Here is a 15,276-nt window from a genome sequence, read left to right on the forward strand (position 1 = left end):
ACCCACCTATTCCTGGTTTACTATTGATATATTACCAGGTGTATTTTTTTTTCTTAAATAAAAAAAAGGCAGTACACCCCCTACACTGTTACTTGAAATACTGGAAAGCATTACTCCTTCAGATCCAAGTTCACTGAGGTGAAAGTGAAAGAATTTTTTATCAAGGAATAAGATTGTGAACCTAGCAAGTAATGGTTAAAAAGAAAAACCCACCCCTCAATATCCTCAGCCCAAAGCAGCTGGAGCACAGGGTGGTACTCCCTGGCCTGTGGTCGGCCTGGTGCTCTCCAAGACTTGTCAGCCTCCTGAGGACTCACCAGAGATTTGCGGGCCACAGCTTCGACGACGGCGTCAAACACCTTCTGGGGCAGGCGCAGCAGCGTGGTGCCACTGTCCACGATGGCTTTGTCTGCATTATACTAGAGAGGGGGGAGAGGAAGAGGCACATGAGTGGCACGGCCTCCACATGGACGCGTGGCTCCAGCCTGCTGTCGCTGTGTGACTGCTGTGTACAGATTCGGTCAGCCACGGACCTCGGTGGCAGCGTCCACTCAATCCATGTTTTTGGAACTTAGGAACCAAGTGTCTTCCAAGCTCAACATTCTCCCACCACAGATAAGGCAACTGAGGCCAGGAAAGGAAAGTGACATGACCAAAATCAATGGCCCTCCCAGTGTAGACCTTGCCCCTTATTCCGAGGTGCCCCAATTTCCTCAACAAGGAGCCTCCGAGGGCAAGAAGACCCATTTATATTTAGAGATTGAAATGACACAATAAATACCATTTGTGCATTTGTGCAAGTCACACCAAATCAACTCCCTTTACCTCAAGAAAGCAGAAAGGGAAGACAGTTTATGACACCCCATATTTGCATTTGGAGGGACCTGAGCCACATTCAGTGAGATAACCACACATACACACAGAGTCTATTACCATAGGCCCTCACATCTGATTCTACCACTGGGTTCCTATGGCAAATAAGTGCCTTTGGACAATAAACACAGGTGAGTAGGCTCAGGACTAAAACACTATTGTGAAGGAATGGACCATCACTTCACCAGCTTTGACAGGTTTCTCAGAGGCAGCTGTGTACCAGAGTTTATGGTGGACTGCAGTGTTAATATGACAGGAAGTAATGACAGGGAGGAGTATAATGAATTATAGGCCATTCTGAGATGTTGTAGAAGACAGAGGCTCCCTCAAGTCATCGTAATCACAATGCCAATTATGTGCCACGGAGGAGCCCCATGCAGTGAGTGGGTGTGGATGAGGTGAGTAAGCATCTGGTGTCACAGGACAGCACGGCTGCCTCCTGGCACCGTCAAGCCGCACCCATCTTTACAGCCCAAGCTGCCTCCGAGTGACAGCTGAGTCCTGGAGGTAAAAGAGGGCTGGCTGTGATGGAGGGTAAAGGTGACGATTTATTCTGGGTTTCATTTTGCTCATGTTTTAGTCCCATTCTGTCCCTGTACATCGATAAAACCCTGATTTCACCCTCCCAAACACTGCAGGGACCGTCAGGCCAAGAGGAATGGTGGAAAGGGTAGCCTGAGATAGTTCTCATTCACCATTTTACATGAATTTCCCCCTATGAAGCCAAGTGATTGGAAAGGAACAAATGTCTTGGGGAGAGAAGTTCATTATCATACACTGAGTGTCCATAACTTTCAATGTAATTAATCTTTGACTGATCTTATAATGCAACTTTCTGATTCCATATTCATGTCCCAGCTGTAATATTTAAGTGCCCTTGGCACACACAGACAGGTAGACACAAAGAGATCATATTGTAAATACCTCTCTGCAGTCCAGATTAAGGCTCTGGCCTCCAATTTCCAATTTCAGAATTTCTATCTGGTAATACCACTCCTCCTTAATGGGGGTATACCAGATGTCTCCTTTGTACAAACTTGGCTCAATTCCACCCAGGACCTGAGAAGAAAAACATTGACAGGTATAAGAGAAAAAACATATAGACATACCAATAGGTCACACAGAGAAGTGTGCACTCCGAAGGTGAGTCCGCACTGGAATCGGACCTGGGTAAACCTTCTCTAGGCTCTTCACACGGTCCATGGAGGCACCGTCCTTCACCGCCTTGCAAGAAATATTGACCTTGCTCTTTGTCCTCTCTCCTGAAGCTAGTTACAGGACCAGGGGGAGCTGGTTGATGATATCTAGTTTGAAGAACCACCTTCAGAGGTGGGGTCAACTTGAAGCTCACTGGGATGTGGGGTTGGTAGGGGAAGAGGAGGGGGCGTAGAGGATGGGATTAGCACGTAACTCCGAGGAGTTTCAGGGACACTCTGAGAAGTTTCGAGGCCCTTCCTGTGCTGCCCTGACTCCCACATTCCTTTGCCGACAGTATTACCACCTGCCCCACGGCTCGGGGGCAGGGCAGATTTGGGGATGACCCCCTGCCTCCTCATCAGGCTGCTCTTCTGAAAATAAAGCTCTGTCTGCTTCAAACCCGGTGACTCAGAGATTGGCTTACTGGGCATCAGGTACGTGAATCCACATTTGGGGGCTCAGTAACAGAATCAGAATTCACTTTACTGTAATGTTACAAAACAAATTTATACACTTGAAAATTCAAGAGGAAGATTTTAGGGCCATTTTTCCAAAGGTCAAACGATATCATGCCCTAGGCTAATCAAGATGCTCAGGTGGTTTTCCTTATAGAAAGAAAGTACATAACATTCTAGCTTTACAAAATTGAGACTCCCTTCCTACAAAAGAAATGCAATAAAATAGTGAACTATATAGATCGGCAGTAAGTCCCTCAGAGGACGAAGGATGACTTCCTGCCCCACACTTACACATGGGAAGCAGAACCAAAGAGCTGCCCTAATTAAAGCTCCAGTTTGCAAAACTTACAAAACATCACCCCACAAACACTGAGTTACCCTCTCCCCTGAAGAGGGGGTATAAATGGTGTTATGCGGGCATGATGTCAGCATGTGAACACGGCTGAACCTGCTTCTCAGAGTTGGAGAGCAAAGAGGTAGACAGTATCCTCCTGTGCCTTCCAGTGCATTCTCCCTGTCACCTCCTACTCATCTTTCCAGGTACAAGGACGCCTGTGTGCATGTCATGTCCGCAGAGCTGACGGCCTGAATTCTGTTTCCCTAGGAAGCATTTTGCTGTGTGTGTGTGTGTGCATATGTGTGAGAGAGAAAGGATACACGGGTGTCCCGTCTCCCCATCAAACTTATGACATCACGGACATGCCGCTCTGTGCCCCTACCCAGAGCAAGGCCCACCTGCCACACCCCCGATGACCCTCACTGCCCCTCCCCCACCCACCAAAGCAATTACCTTTCAAAGGAAAATTTTACAAAGTCTTAATGGAATTTGGGGAAGCAATGAGAATCATCTCTTGGCAGGATAATTAGGAAAGATAAAAATAAGACCTAATTTTATCCATTTCTTAAAGGCTCTGTAACAAGAGTGATCAAAAGTTTGCACTATCCATGTATGCTTGCATGTCTAATAGTTCTGTCAGGTCTTAATAAAATGGAAAAAAAAGCCCCATGAATTTGTAAGTTTTCACCCCTTTAAGACTAAAAGATACCCACAAGACTACCTCCGTTGGTACCAGATCCAGCTACTGGCAATCCTGCTCCGCACATCTGCATGGAGAAGACGTTGGGGATTTTTGCTTGTGTCACGAGGGAATCAAAGAAGGTCTCCAGAGAGCTCGAGGGCTGCAGGAGGATGAGAAAGAAGGACGGCAGCGTCATGACAGTGTAGAGGAGGAGGCAGCCAGGGTAGACCCCAGGCATGACATATAAGACTGTTTTTCTTTATATTGAATTATTTCCACGGTTAACAAACAAGTTGATGATTAAGTACAGTGATTTAGAAGTCCACCACACACTTCCCACCATGTAGAATGTTTCTTTTGGTGTGGCTCTGCTGTCAGAATAAGGCAGTATTCCCGGAAGCTGTGGCGATGCTGTCCCACTCATTGTTGCGTCTGCCTTGTGAGGCGGGCATGGGAAGACGTGGAAGCAGGTTACCGTGGAAGCTGGCGGATTCTAAGTGTGGCCATTTTGTAATAAGGAAGAACAGCTTCTCTAGCAGCTGCTTCACAGCTTCAGAAGATGTTTTTATTCACTCCTTTCAGGCCCGATCCTCCACTCCACACATGAGAGGTACCCAGCCCACGAGGACCGTTCATCTATTCCCTATTGCCTTATTTCAGGACAGCCAGTCCACTCTGTGCCCCTTGCAGATGGCCATGCCTTCAGGGGACACCCCCATTTCTCTAGGACTCAAAAGGGAAGAGGGATGGTCTGTCAACTGTCCTGAGCTGGGGGCGGGCCGTGGGTGCTGGTGGCCATGAAGGAAGGTCATAGAATTGTGTTTCAATTTGGGCCTCAACAACTGGGAGATAACAGTCAGTCACCTGAGTTATTGGTCCCAATGGGAACTTAACTGCAGTAGCATAGATGCTCTCAGAATATTCTGGCCACCTTCCGTCAATGTGAGGAATGGCTGTTCATTACCTGTAAGAGCCAAACCATTCGACAGGAGAGCGTGCCCCAGTATCAGAGAGGTGTCCCTCTGCCCAATGGCTTAGTTCATTTGTATTTGTCCTTCAACTGGTTTCCTTCTGCTCCCGTGGAATCTTTGGCAGAATTCAGTACAATCTCTACACACAGTCTTGTCTGAAGCACTGTGTGTTTGGGTCAATGACTGAGCCCAGGCCCCTCTTAAAGTGGGCTGGGGCTGGCAGTGGCCATCTGGCGCCCTTCTCTCGTCCACCACGAGAGGCAGTGAAGTGAATGCCGCCTGGAACTGAGCCCTGGCTCCTACCTGCTACCTGCATGACTTGTTCTTCATTTGTCTGTAAAATAGGGATAATAGGCTTCTAGAGCTGTTCTGGGGCTTAGGTGGATCAATACATACAACATGCCTGGGGCAATGCCTTGCCTGCAGGAAAAGATCTGTTACTAGTTGACCAAGTCATTCTTTGGTAGGACTGGGCCTCGGGCAGGATCCCTCAGAGGTTTAAAAACAGACAGTCGCCAGACCAGCAGAGGGCACGTAGATCTGCAGGTGTGCATCTGGGCTCCGAAGCTGTAAGAGACCTGCCGATGGTTCTGATGCACATCCTCAGTAGGAGGCGTCTGGGACGCACGGGTGGCTGCCCCACGAGGACCACCGCTGGGCGTTTGGTCAACCAATTCCAGAAACACCTTGGGACCATCAACCAGAACTGCCCAGACAGGCCTGTTTCCAGCCATGTACCACCTCCTAAAATCCTGTTACTATATCCTCAAAGGAGAACATGAAGCCAACTGCTGGCATCTTGGCATTTCATACAAGAAAAGATAAAAGGTCCTGTGGGTAGTCTGGACACCCAGAAGAACCTCAAAGTAGTTTATTCTCAAGGGAGATTTCTACACCATTAATTCCAGGTAGCTTAGCTTTACCGTCTTCCAAATCCTCAGCATAAAATCAATCACAGCTGCATCATTCATTCCTGGAATCACCTGGGGATAACGCGGCCCTACAAGGCTGCCCAGTGGGAAGCCGTAGGCCGAGGCGATGACCAGTCTGCTCTCAGCCTGGCGCCTCCTGGGCTCTTCCTTCTCCTTGAGAAGCCACAGAGTTGGGGAACTCCCCTGCACACTTGCTAGTAAACAAATGTCCTTACAGGGAGAGAAAACTGGCCTTCCCTTGGGGTCCTCATGGACCAGTGGGGGCTCTGGTGTGTTAGGTCTCGCTTCCATATTCTTTCACATTTAGCTCCAGCTCAAAGCCTGGCACCCAACAGTGAAAAGGCAAGGTGTGACGCCAGGTACAGGCCAGGAGGGGTGACCTCCTTCTGCCTTGCTCAAGTGTACACAAACCCGTCCCCTGGAGCCAGGGCACTCAGGGTCCGCCCCACCTGCCTCTGGAATGCCTTCTGGCATGGATTCCCCAGCCTGCAAGCGAGCCCACCTCCCTCCTCCTAACTCCAAGGTACTTCCTTCGGGTTGGCCGCAGCACAGATACTTGGAGAATGTGCAATTCTGGCTTCCCAGTTTGTGAAGGTTCTGATGCACGTAAGAGCAAGGGTCCTACACTCCTTCCCGGCGCATCGTACTTCCAGGGGCTGGCCATTCTAAGGGGGCCCTCAGCTCGGCTGCACTTCAGCTCCATGTGCTTCCTTAGCCATGCTCGGGAGTGACAGGAAGGCTGCACGAAGCTCTCCGGGCCCCCTGGGGGCACTCTGCCCACTGAGATTCCATGCTGCCCACAGTCTCCATCTTCATGCAAATGTATGAATTTAAGACGTTTAATCCTACCCAATAAAAACTCCTACACAAACACCATAAGCAAAGTGATTCAGTTTCTGTCAACATTTAAAAAACAAAAGACAAAGGGAAAAAAGCACATCTCTCAGGAAGTTTAGAGAATTGGGGCTGTGATATAATGAGTTATAATACATATTGGTCATTCCCATGACCAAATATATATTTCCCAGGTATATCTGGTCTTCATCCACAGTTCCTGAAAACACTGCAGTCTTAAAGGTGAAACAAGTGTTGTTTTGTCATGTTAATGAGAGACTTTCGGACCCCAGCCAAGGGCAGGGGCTGGAGGCTGAATCAGCCAATGGCCAATAATTTAGCCAGTCATGACTATGCACTGAAGTCCTCACAGAAGCCCCAGAGAAGAGCCCATCACTCTCTTGAATCCTGCTTCTCTGTCACACAGAGCATCTATGCTTGGGGAACCTGACCACCTCCACATGCCACCGAGCCAGGCCCCAAGCTCCACGAAGATAGAAGCTCCTTTATTTGGGACCTTGCCCTATACCTCTCTTCATCTGGCTGTTAACTTGTATCCTTTATTAAACTGGTAAGTGTAAGTGTTTTTCTGAGCTCTGTGAGCTGCTCTAGCAAATTAACTGAACCTAAGGGGGAGGTCATGGGACCCTCCAATCTGTAGCCGGTAGGTCAAAAGCACAGGGAACTGCCTGGAGCTTGTGACTCGTGTCTGGAGTTGGCAGTGGAGATCAGTCTTTTAGGACAGAGCCCTTGACCTGGGAATCTGGTGCTGTCTCCAGGCAGATAGCATCAGAATTGAGGTGAGTTCTCCAACACCCTGCTGGTGTTTGGGAATTGTTTGGTGTAAATATGTGTGGGAAGACCCCCTCCCACATACTTACACACATTGGAATTGGGTCCAGGTACCCAAATGGAGTTATGCGACTATTACTGCTGGGTATAATATTGTTACTGTTAAACGTACATGTAGGAACAAAATACACCATTGCATTTGGTGTTGGACCTGTGGGAATCACATGGGGCATTTACCTTCCATTTTTAAAAGCACAGAAATATAATTAATTGTGTGACCACTGGTCTGTTTCAACCATGCGATTCTCACTGGGCATCTCCAGCAGCCGGAGCGCACTTGCCAGCCCCCCTGGGGCCTGGTTTTCAGGGTCCTGCCCCATTGTTTGGTTTACTTACATCCCTGGGGTCTTACCTTGGCCAGGGCAGCATAAGCAAGTCCTAGAATCCCATTCCACTTAATCCCAGGCAGGAAGAAATTCTCTGACTCAAAGATGGTGGCGATATTGACAAGAAAAGAACTGTTGAAGCCCTTCGGGAGGGTGACCAGGTCCTCCCCGACCAAGCCGGTCCAGCTCCCTTGCGTGTACTTCACAGTGACATCAAAACCCTTGGGGCGGTATGTGCTGGACCTGGAGAGAGGAAAGAAACGCCTCGTAATGTGTCTGCGTGTCCATGTTTGGCCAAGATGCCTGGTCATGGTGGCCAAGACAGCTGCACAGCCCACTGCATGTGAGGAGTGTTCCTGCTGGCGAAGTGACATTCCCTGCAAAACAGAATCCCTAACACTTGGGTAATGTTTTCCTTGCTGCGTGTGAGGACATCCTGAGGTTAACATGCAGCCCCTGAATTAGCTCTTCCCTGGGCCCAGGTAAAGCCCGGAACTCAGGTGTTTATCAACTGCATCAGCCTTTGAAGGCACACCCACATTTGGGTACCCACCTGGTCCTCTGGCTTTGCAGGGACCTGGCACTGTTGCTCTGTGCCATAGTGAGGGGCTGGCAGCCTAGCAGGAGGTGCCATCAGCTTGTATCAGCAGTGGCCAGGGGTTCAGAGTCACACAACCAACGTGACACACACCCAGCCATATCCACAGACACCATGGGTGCCCTGCCTCAGGGCCCACGTCACCTTCTGATGGCACAGTGTCCTTCTCAGGGCTCTCCCAAACGCTCTGAAGCTGGTACACTCATACCAAAATGTGGGGGATGAAGCCAGTGACATGCCGTGACACAAGGTCGCTGAGGTGACATCGCCTGCAACCTCACACACATACAGCCCTAAGGGCAAATGTTTCTCAAACAGAAAGACATGAACAAGATCAGACAATGGACAGGGCAGTTCAGAGACAGATGATAAGCAAATGCATACATAAAACTAGAGGTGGCAATAAAGACTGACAAAAGCTATCCAGGGGACACAGTGGAGTAAGGGGAGGGGGAAGTGACTTGGTGTCCCCCGGGTCTCTTTGATTCCACATTTGTGTGAGACCAGCATGGAGACAATGAGCCATGCCGGAAGGATATTCTGGAGAGAGGATAGCAGGTGTCAAGGCCCTGGGGTGTCCAGTCATGTCAGGTAATCTGTACACCCATTTGAATTTGAAAACTCTGCTGGACTAGAGGAAGGAACCCAGGGAACATCTCTAGGCAAATATCTGGGCATTCAAACTCCACTTCCCCTAAGAAGAAGACCAAATTCCTAAGATAAGTGTCAAATTACCAAACATAATTATAAGTGTTCCCGTTTGCTTGCAGTTTTCATTTCATTCTGCTTTAATAGTAAGTCTCTGAACACTAATACAGATTAATAAGTCTTTATTGTAGGTTTGCATGAGTTAGTGCCGTCTTGTTCAGGGTCAGGGAGGAAGTGCAGTTAGAGATGACATGATCTGTTTTTTTGGTACATCTCATAAGCTTTAAAAATGCTAATAGTCTTTAATTCAATAATTTCATTTCTGAGACTATGATCCTAAGGAAACTCCCATGATTTGGAGAGAGATTCATGTACAAAGACAAGCATTATGTTTATTTATAACAGCAAACAGCAACAGGAAAAAGTAAATAGTTTAATAATCATGGTGCATCCCCATGACGGAATATTACATAGTATCGAAAAATACTATTTACTAAGACATTTCCAATGGCACAGAGGAAATTAAGGTAAAAGAAAAATTTGTATAGTATAGGTGGCAGACTCTTCTTCAAAACAATTTATTAACCTCAGGTACCAACAGCGGCTACCTCTGGGTGGTGGGGTTTTGCTGAGGGGACTCATTCTTGTGGTCTCTTCTATATTTTCTGCATAACTTTTATAACCAGGGAAAAAGTTATTTTTAAAAGTCTGATGGGATGAATTTTAGAGAAATTTAATTTATTCTAAGTTCACAATGGGATATAAAATATGAGGAAAGTTTCATTTTAACATTTGCTTACTATTTTCACCCTTTCCATTGTGACCTTAGAATGAAAACAGCATTAAGTGAATGTTCTGTGTGCGTACACCTCCTGACAAGGGCAGACACAGACAGAAAAATGACAGTGGGCAGATGCTGAGCACATGCAGCACTAAGGGGCCCATCAGAAATTACACACATAAAGCACAGGTCATGGAAACGTGGTCACTGAGGATTGGTGTAATGCAAACTTTTAGTGCCAGCATCAGTCAATTCAGGTGAGTCTGGCAGGGGCTGTACACATTTATGTTCACTAGCAATGAAAATACTGAATTATTCAGTACCTTTTGACAATCTGGGGTCATTCCCTCCTGTTCAAAAACATACTGTTGCTAATAGAAGAGGCTAATTATTTTCAAATGCTTGAAAAATATGAGCCAGGACAAGGTCAGTAAACTGCCTGTAAATGCCAGAAAATAAATGCTTTAGTTTCTGTGGGTCACATGGTCTCTGTTACTACTATTCAGCTTTGTAGGTATAATGAAGAAGCAGCCACAGACAATCAACAAATGTGTGGTGGTATTCTAATAAAACTTTATTTACAAAAATAGCAGGTTGGATGTAGCCTATAGGCACTAGTTTGCCAGATTCTGGTCTATTAGTTATCTTCCCCCAAACAGTCTAAAGTACCATGACTTTCTTTAGAGAGGGTGGTTTATTTTTACTCCATCCAGGCTACAGCAAACTTATCAAGTAATGTTAATGATAAGAGCCAGAACCAGTCTGGACATTTATCTAGTGTGTCTTCTACAGTTTACTGACCAGCTCACTCTTCCTGTCATGGGGGGAATATTCTGGATATTTCAGTGCCATTTGTAGAGAGATGAGAGGCAGCTGGGGTTACGCAGTCTGGGCTCAACTACGAGTTCAACAATGTTTAGGTGTGTGGGACCGGAGGCCAAGTTGTATAACCTCTCTCTGCCTCTGTTTCATCAACTAAAAAATGAGGCTAATACAGTACCACACCTCACTTGGGTTAACCCTGGGGAGCAGAAGGGTTAATAGTGTAAAGCATTTAGAACAAGCCTGGAACACTGTAGGTACGTACCCGAAATAGCTGCTATTATTATAATTGTCTAATCACTACCTTTATTCAACTTATGAACTGCTATTGGGAAATAGAATATTTTTTTTGTTTCTAGAAAATGCTACTATAGAGTTACCCTTACTGAATATCCCAAACTGTCTCATTCTGAAGTCCAACCAGCCCCTTGAAAACGGGCAAGTCTGGGGTTGGGACTTGGTTCAGGCGGTCATGGTGGGGTGTAGGCACCTTCTGGGTTCCTAAAATGGGGAGTCCTATGGGGCAGACCAGCTCTGCCCAACAGAACTTGCTACAAGGACAGAAATATTTACTGTTATTCAATGTGATACCACAGGTGTGACTGAAAAACTAAACTTTTAATTTTATTTGACATTCATTATATTTATTGTAGCTAGTGGCTTCCCTTGTAGACCACATAGTGATAGACAACCATCAGCTCATATTCCCTGGGCTCCTGGAACTAAACCTCAAAAAGCAAGATCCCCAGGGATAAAGCGTAAGCCACTCTGAGCATTATTAATGTGTAATTTCTAGCACTAAAAAAAAAAAAATTTTTCTCCATCTTCATGTTCTAGCATCCTACCTGTTGGCACTAAAATTCTTTTGTTCCCAATTGCTCTGCACATGAATTAACTATATCCACACAGAACCCAAATTGGCTTCTCCTTTGTAGCACCCACCTTGGGTGCTCAGAAACATTAATCAATCAAGGCTGTGGGTAGCCAGGGAAAGTCTGCTCACAGCAATGAACTCACAGCAACTTGGATTCAGGAGACATCCTGACACAGATAAGGTGCTCAGGGAATGCAGACTGACAGTGAAATCAACTGACTGGAGGAGAAGAGAAGGGCACAACATCTCATTATATTAAAAGGAAACTACTTTTATTTCCAGAGAACACAAAAAGAGAGATAGAGGGCAGAATTCAAGAGTGGAATCAGCTCTGGGTCCCCTAAGCCATCCCTCTGGGGAACACTGAGCCCCCTAAAACACTCAGCCTAGGCTCATCCGCACAGTTCAGAGTATGGTCCACCTTCCGGATGCTGCACGCCTGAGTGACCAGGTACCCGCTTACTCCCCCAGGATTCTGAAGTGGACAGATCTGGGTGCATGGGACTGCTGATAGCCCAGGGGCTGCTCGGCGAGCCCACCCCAGCTGGAGATTCACCAACAATGGTAAATGCTGGTGGGCTCCCATATGGCACGTGCCCCCATCCTGGACAGGCTAACAATGGACAGGCTTGAGGAATTATTTAAATAATGAGGCATGAATGTCTGTCGGGAGGCCCCTGGGTAATCTGTCTCACATCCCAATCCCACTCACAAGCATCAGGTGAGGGAAGTAAGCTGTCCCCTTGCCACAGTGACCCCGTGGGCTTTGCCCAGATGGAGCATGGGAAGAGGAGACATTCTAATGGAAACAGGCTTAAACCTCCCGAATAGGTTAGCAGCAGGCCAGGGGAATGAGCATATCGAGTCTCTCATCAAGCAAGTTGGCTGGAAGCTATTTTATTGGCTAAAAAAGTACATCTTTAAAAAAATACTCAATCTTCTTTTTGCCACATAGATTCACTGGGACACTCACCACCAGGAAAGAGGGCATCTGACAGGAATGAGCTGCACAGATGATTCAGGGTGGCCTGATGTCTCATTTCATAAATCAAAGAGATCTTGTCAAAGAACCTGAAGCTGAATCTCCAATTATTGCGAGATGTTCCAGGAAGCATTAAACCTGAATATCCAAAGGCTGGGGCACTAGAATCAGAGGCTGACAAACCCCACCAGAAACCTTATTATAACTAAGGGAGATCAGAGAGGCAAGCAAATACTGAAGCATCATGGGGCAGGAAGCTGCATCTCAGAAAAGAAACCTTTGTCAGAAATTGGGAAAGGAAGTGAGAATGTTCTCATGGCCTCCACCAGAAGCGACGGCGGAGGCGCGCCTCAGGCGAACTCTGAAGTCAGCTGAAAATGTTAGACAAATTAGCAACATGGTTCACACAGAAACTGTTCATGTCTTTACCATAATAAATCTGTGTTGAATATAAGCCTAGGAGAAGCAGCGGGGAGAAAAACAGAGGAGAGGAGAGAAAGGAAAGTTAACAAATCTAAGCAAGAGCTTAGCCTACAAAACATTTAGGGACGCAGCCGCTGGAAGAGAACTTGCCTAGAACTCAGAAATGGGAGCTTCACATCTGATTCAGCCTGACAGCCCTGATGAAGAATGGTTCTTTTTTAAAAAGAAAGGTTAGAGGCCCAAAATGTAGGCAATGTTTTACAGGTACTGAGTAAATTTCAGCCGTATTTCAAATGAGGAAGGCAGGCTGAAGTTTGAATGACAAGATTGCCAGTGGGATGGAAGGAGAATGGAGAGGACATCTGGGGCTCCCCCTGCACTGGGCAGAATCTGCTCTTTATTTATGTGCCCAAGAAAGGAGAAATAGATGCGAACCCTGAGTGCTGGGAGGGATCCCTCAATCCTCTTGAAGGCAGGCTTAGCCATCACAGGAGCTGAGGACGTTCCCAGGAGTTTTCACACTGAATCAGGTGCAACATTTATGTGAGAACCAGGGGCACCTGCCACCTGAACACAAACCTGGCCAGCAAGGTTGGCAGGTGAGTTAGAAAGATGTGTTCCACTAAAGTCTGGAAAGAACACAATTCAAAAGTAGAAGGGGAGTGAGAAAGATGCCGGGTATCTACAGTCGATTAAATACTGCACACACATTAAATGGCACTGTACAGAGTATCTGAAATGCTGACTATTATTTACCCTTGAATCTATCAACAACTGCATTGGCAGGCAAAAGGGTGAGTGGCTTCAAAGTGTGCTTTGAACTTATTGAACCCAGGATATGGGCGGCTGCCAAAGAGCTACCATTTACCTACTCAAAAGGAACATAGCCATCCATAATGTTAAATATGCATGTTTAAATCTATAAAGTAACTACACTCACCACCCTGACTTTGGCTTCACTGTGCTGTACTATCTTTTCTATTGCCTCCTGTGTCTGCAGATGTGTGATGAAAAGTAGAATCACTCCCCAGGGGAAGGAAAACTGCTGGAGACATAATCGAGCTCCAAGTGCCTATGCTCTGAGCCCCGAGGCAGGCATGAGCGACTGGGCAAATATGCAGACTGCAGTCCTGGAGTGGGAAGGAGAGTCCTGGCATTGCTTTGCCGCCAAGATAAACACTTTTTACAGTTTATATACACTGCGCTTGCCAGGAATGCAGCTACAGTGTAAATCGGGGGAAGGTCGATACTTTCTCGGGGAACTTCACCAAGATTTTCCACTTACCAGTTGTGCCACCAACTCCTGATGCAGTGGGTGCCTGTCTTTATCGTTCCGATTGGATCTGTCTGCACTGGGCACCACACACCTGAGGTGACGCTCCCAGCCCTGTGCAGCTCTTACTTCACTCTCAGAGCGTTTACATATTGGGGCACCGATGACCTTTCTTTAAACTACCTCCTTTTATTCTCCCCTGTATTAATTACCCAGGCTTCTGGAATCGCAATGTAGGTGGTGGGACCTTTGCATTTCATTACAGTGCTTTTACAAAAAGGGGGGTGCCAGGACTGAAGGTTTGGGAGCTACAGGCCCCGAAGCCTGAATTTGGGGAGGTCTCCTGGTTTCCTGGACCACCTGTGCAACTCAAGTAACTATGAGGTTTGGGCCAACTCGAAGTTCTGTTCCACGTTGGAGCTGTCGGCGGTGAGCAGTTCAGGATGGGGAGCTGTTGGGGGCAGACGACTTGGACAAACCACCAATCTGAAGGGCAAAGGGCAGCCTAGCCAACACCAGTCCACCCCCACCCCCACCTGCACACACACAGAGATACCCCGTCCCGACATCACATGTATTCAGTTGTTGTGACCCTGAATATACTTCAGGGCACATGTCGGTCTTCTTGATCACAAAGCAATCCGGGATTTTCATCCTGTACTTTCCATGATGAAAGGTCATCGATAACTAAGTCATAAACTAAACTATGGGTCATTGGAGGAGGGGCCAACCAGACTGCTTGGTGGCCCGTGGCTGGTGGGGCACTAGGCCCACTCCCCCAGCTATACAGGGGCGCATGCCTCTGCCCCCAAAACAGAGGCCAGGCTGTGCTGTGGGCAGAAGATGACATGTGCTTCTGCCTTACTACAGTCACCTCGGAGTGAGGAAGCTTCCAGTAATTTCCCTCCTCTTTCTCCCCAACTAAAGCTGGGGTTTATCCCCTGAAACAAAAGAACATGGATGAGGGAAGGGGGAAGAGGAGACAAGAGGGGGATTCACCATGGGGAAATTCAGGGTGGCAGCTCTGCGTCTGACGTCGTGACCCTGAAGAGCCACCCACACGTGAGCTTCCTCATTGTATGTGCTGCGTTTAAATTTTAGGGTCACAAAAACAGGTGTGAAATCAAAATGTGCACAGCATTAGGGCAGCGACAGGCATTCAGAAGACAACGACTCTGACCCGGTGGGCTCCTCATAGCTGAAGGCTGCCTGAGGCCCCGGCGGCGTTCCCTGGGCCTGGGCTGTGGAGACAGGACCCCTGAGCTGCACCTCTCTCACCACCTGCCCCCGGTGCCCAGCATGGGGCCCTGCCTCAGGCCTGAATGTTCTGTGCCCACAAGACTCAGCCTTTCCAAACAAGTTGGATTTCTTTCCCCAGAAACACCTCCCTAAAAGGGTGCCAACAGACCATAG

At 47.4% G+C, this 15,276-nt stretch overlaps 1 protein-coding gene across 3 annotated transcripts in view; it reads right to left on the reverse strand.

Annotated features, from left to right (window-relative positions):
- Positions 1-15,276, reverse strand: part of BACE2 (beta-secretase 2) — an 83,009-nt gene that overhangs the window by 34,696 nt on the left and 33,037 nt on the right. For all 3 annotated transcript variants that reach the window (XR_012129112.1, XR_012129111.1, XM_017660240.3), the window contains exons 3-6: positions 7,489-7,705; positions 3,579-3,707; positions 1,798-1,932; positions 318-419 (exon numbers count right to left, since the gene is read on the reverse strand). Coding sequence is in view for 1 of the 3 variants with exons in the window: in XM_017660240.3 (XP_017515729.3) it covers positions 318-419; positions 1,798-1,932; positions 3,579-3,707; positions 7,489-7,705 (583 nt within the window). In the remaining 2 variants the exon portion in view is untranslated. The remainder of the gene's footprint in view (positions 1-317; positions 420-1,797; positions 1,933-3,578; positions 3,708-7,488; positions 7,706-15,276) is intronic.

Source organism: Manis javanica, chromosome 3 (assembly GCF_040802235.1).
Source record: "Manis javanica isolate MJ-LG chromosome 3, MJ_LKY, whole genome shotgun sequence".
Taxonomy (NCBI): domain Eukaryota; kingdom Metazoa; phylum Chordata; class Mammalia; order Pholidota; family Manidae; genus Manis; species Manis javanica.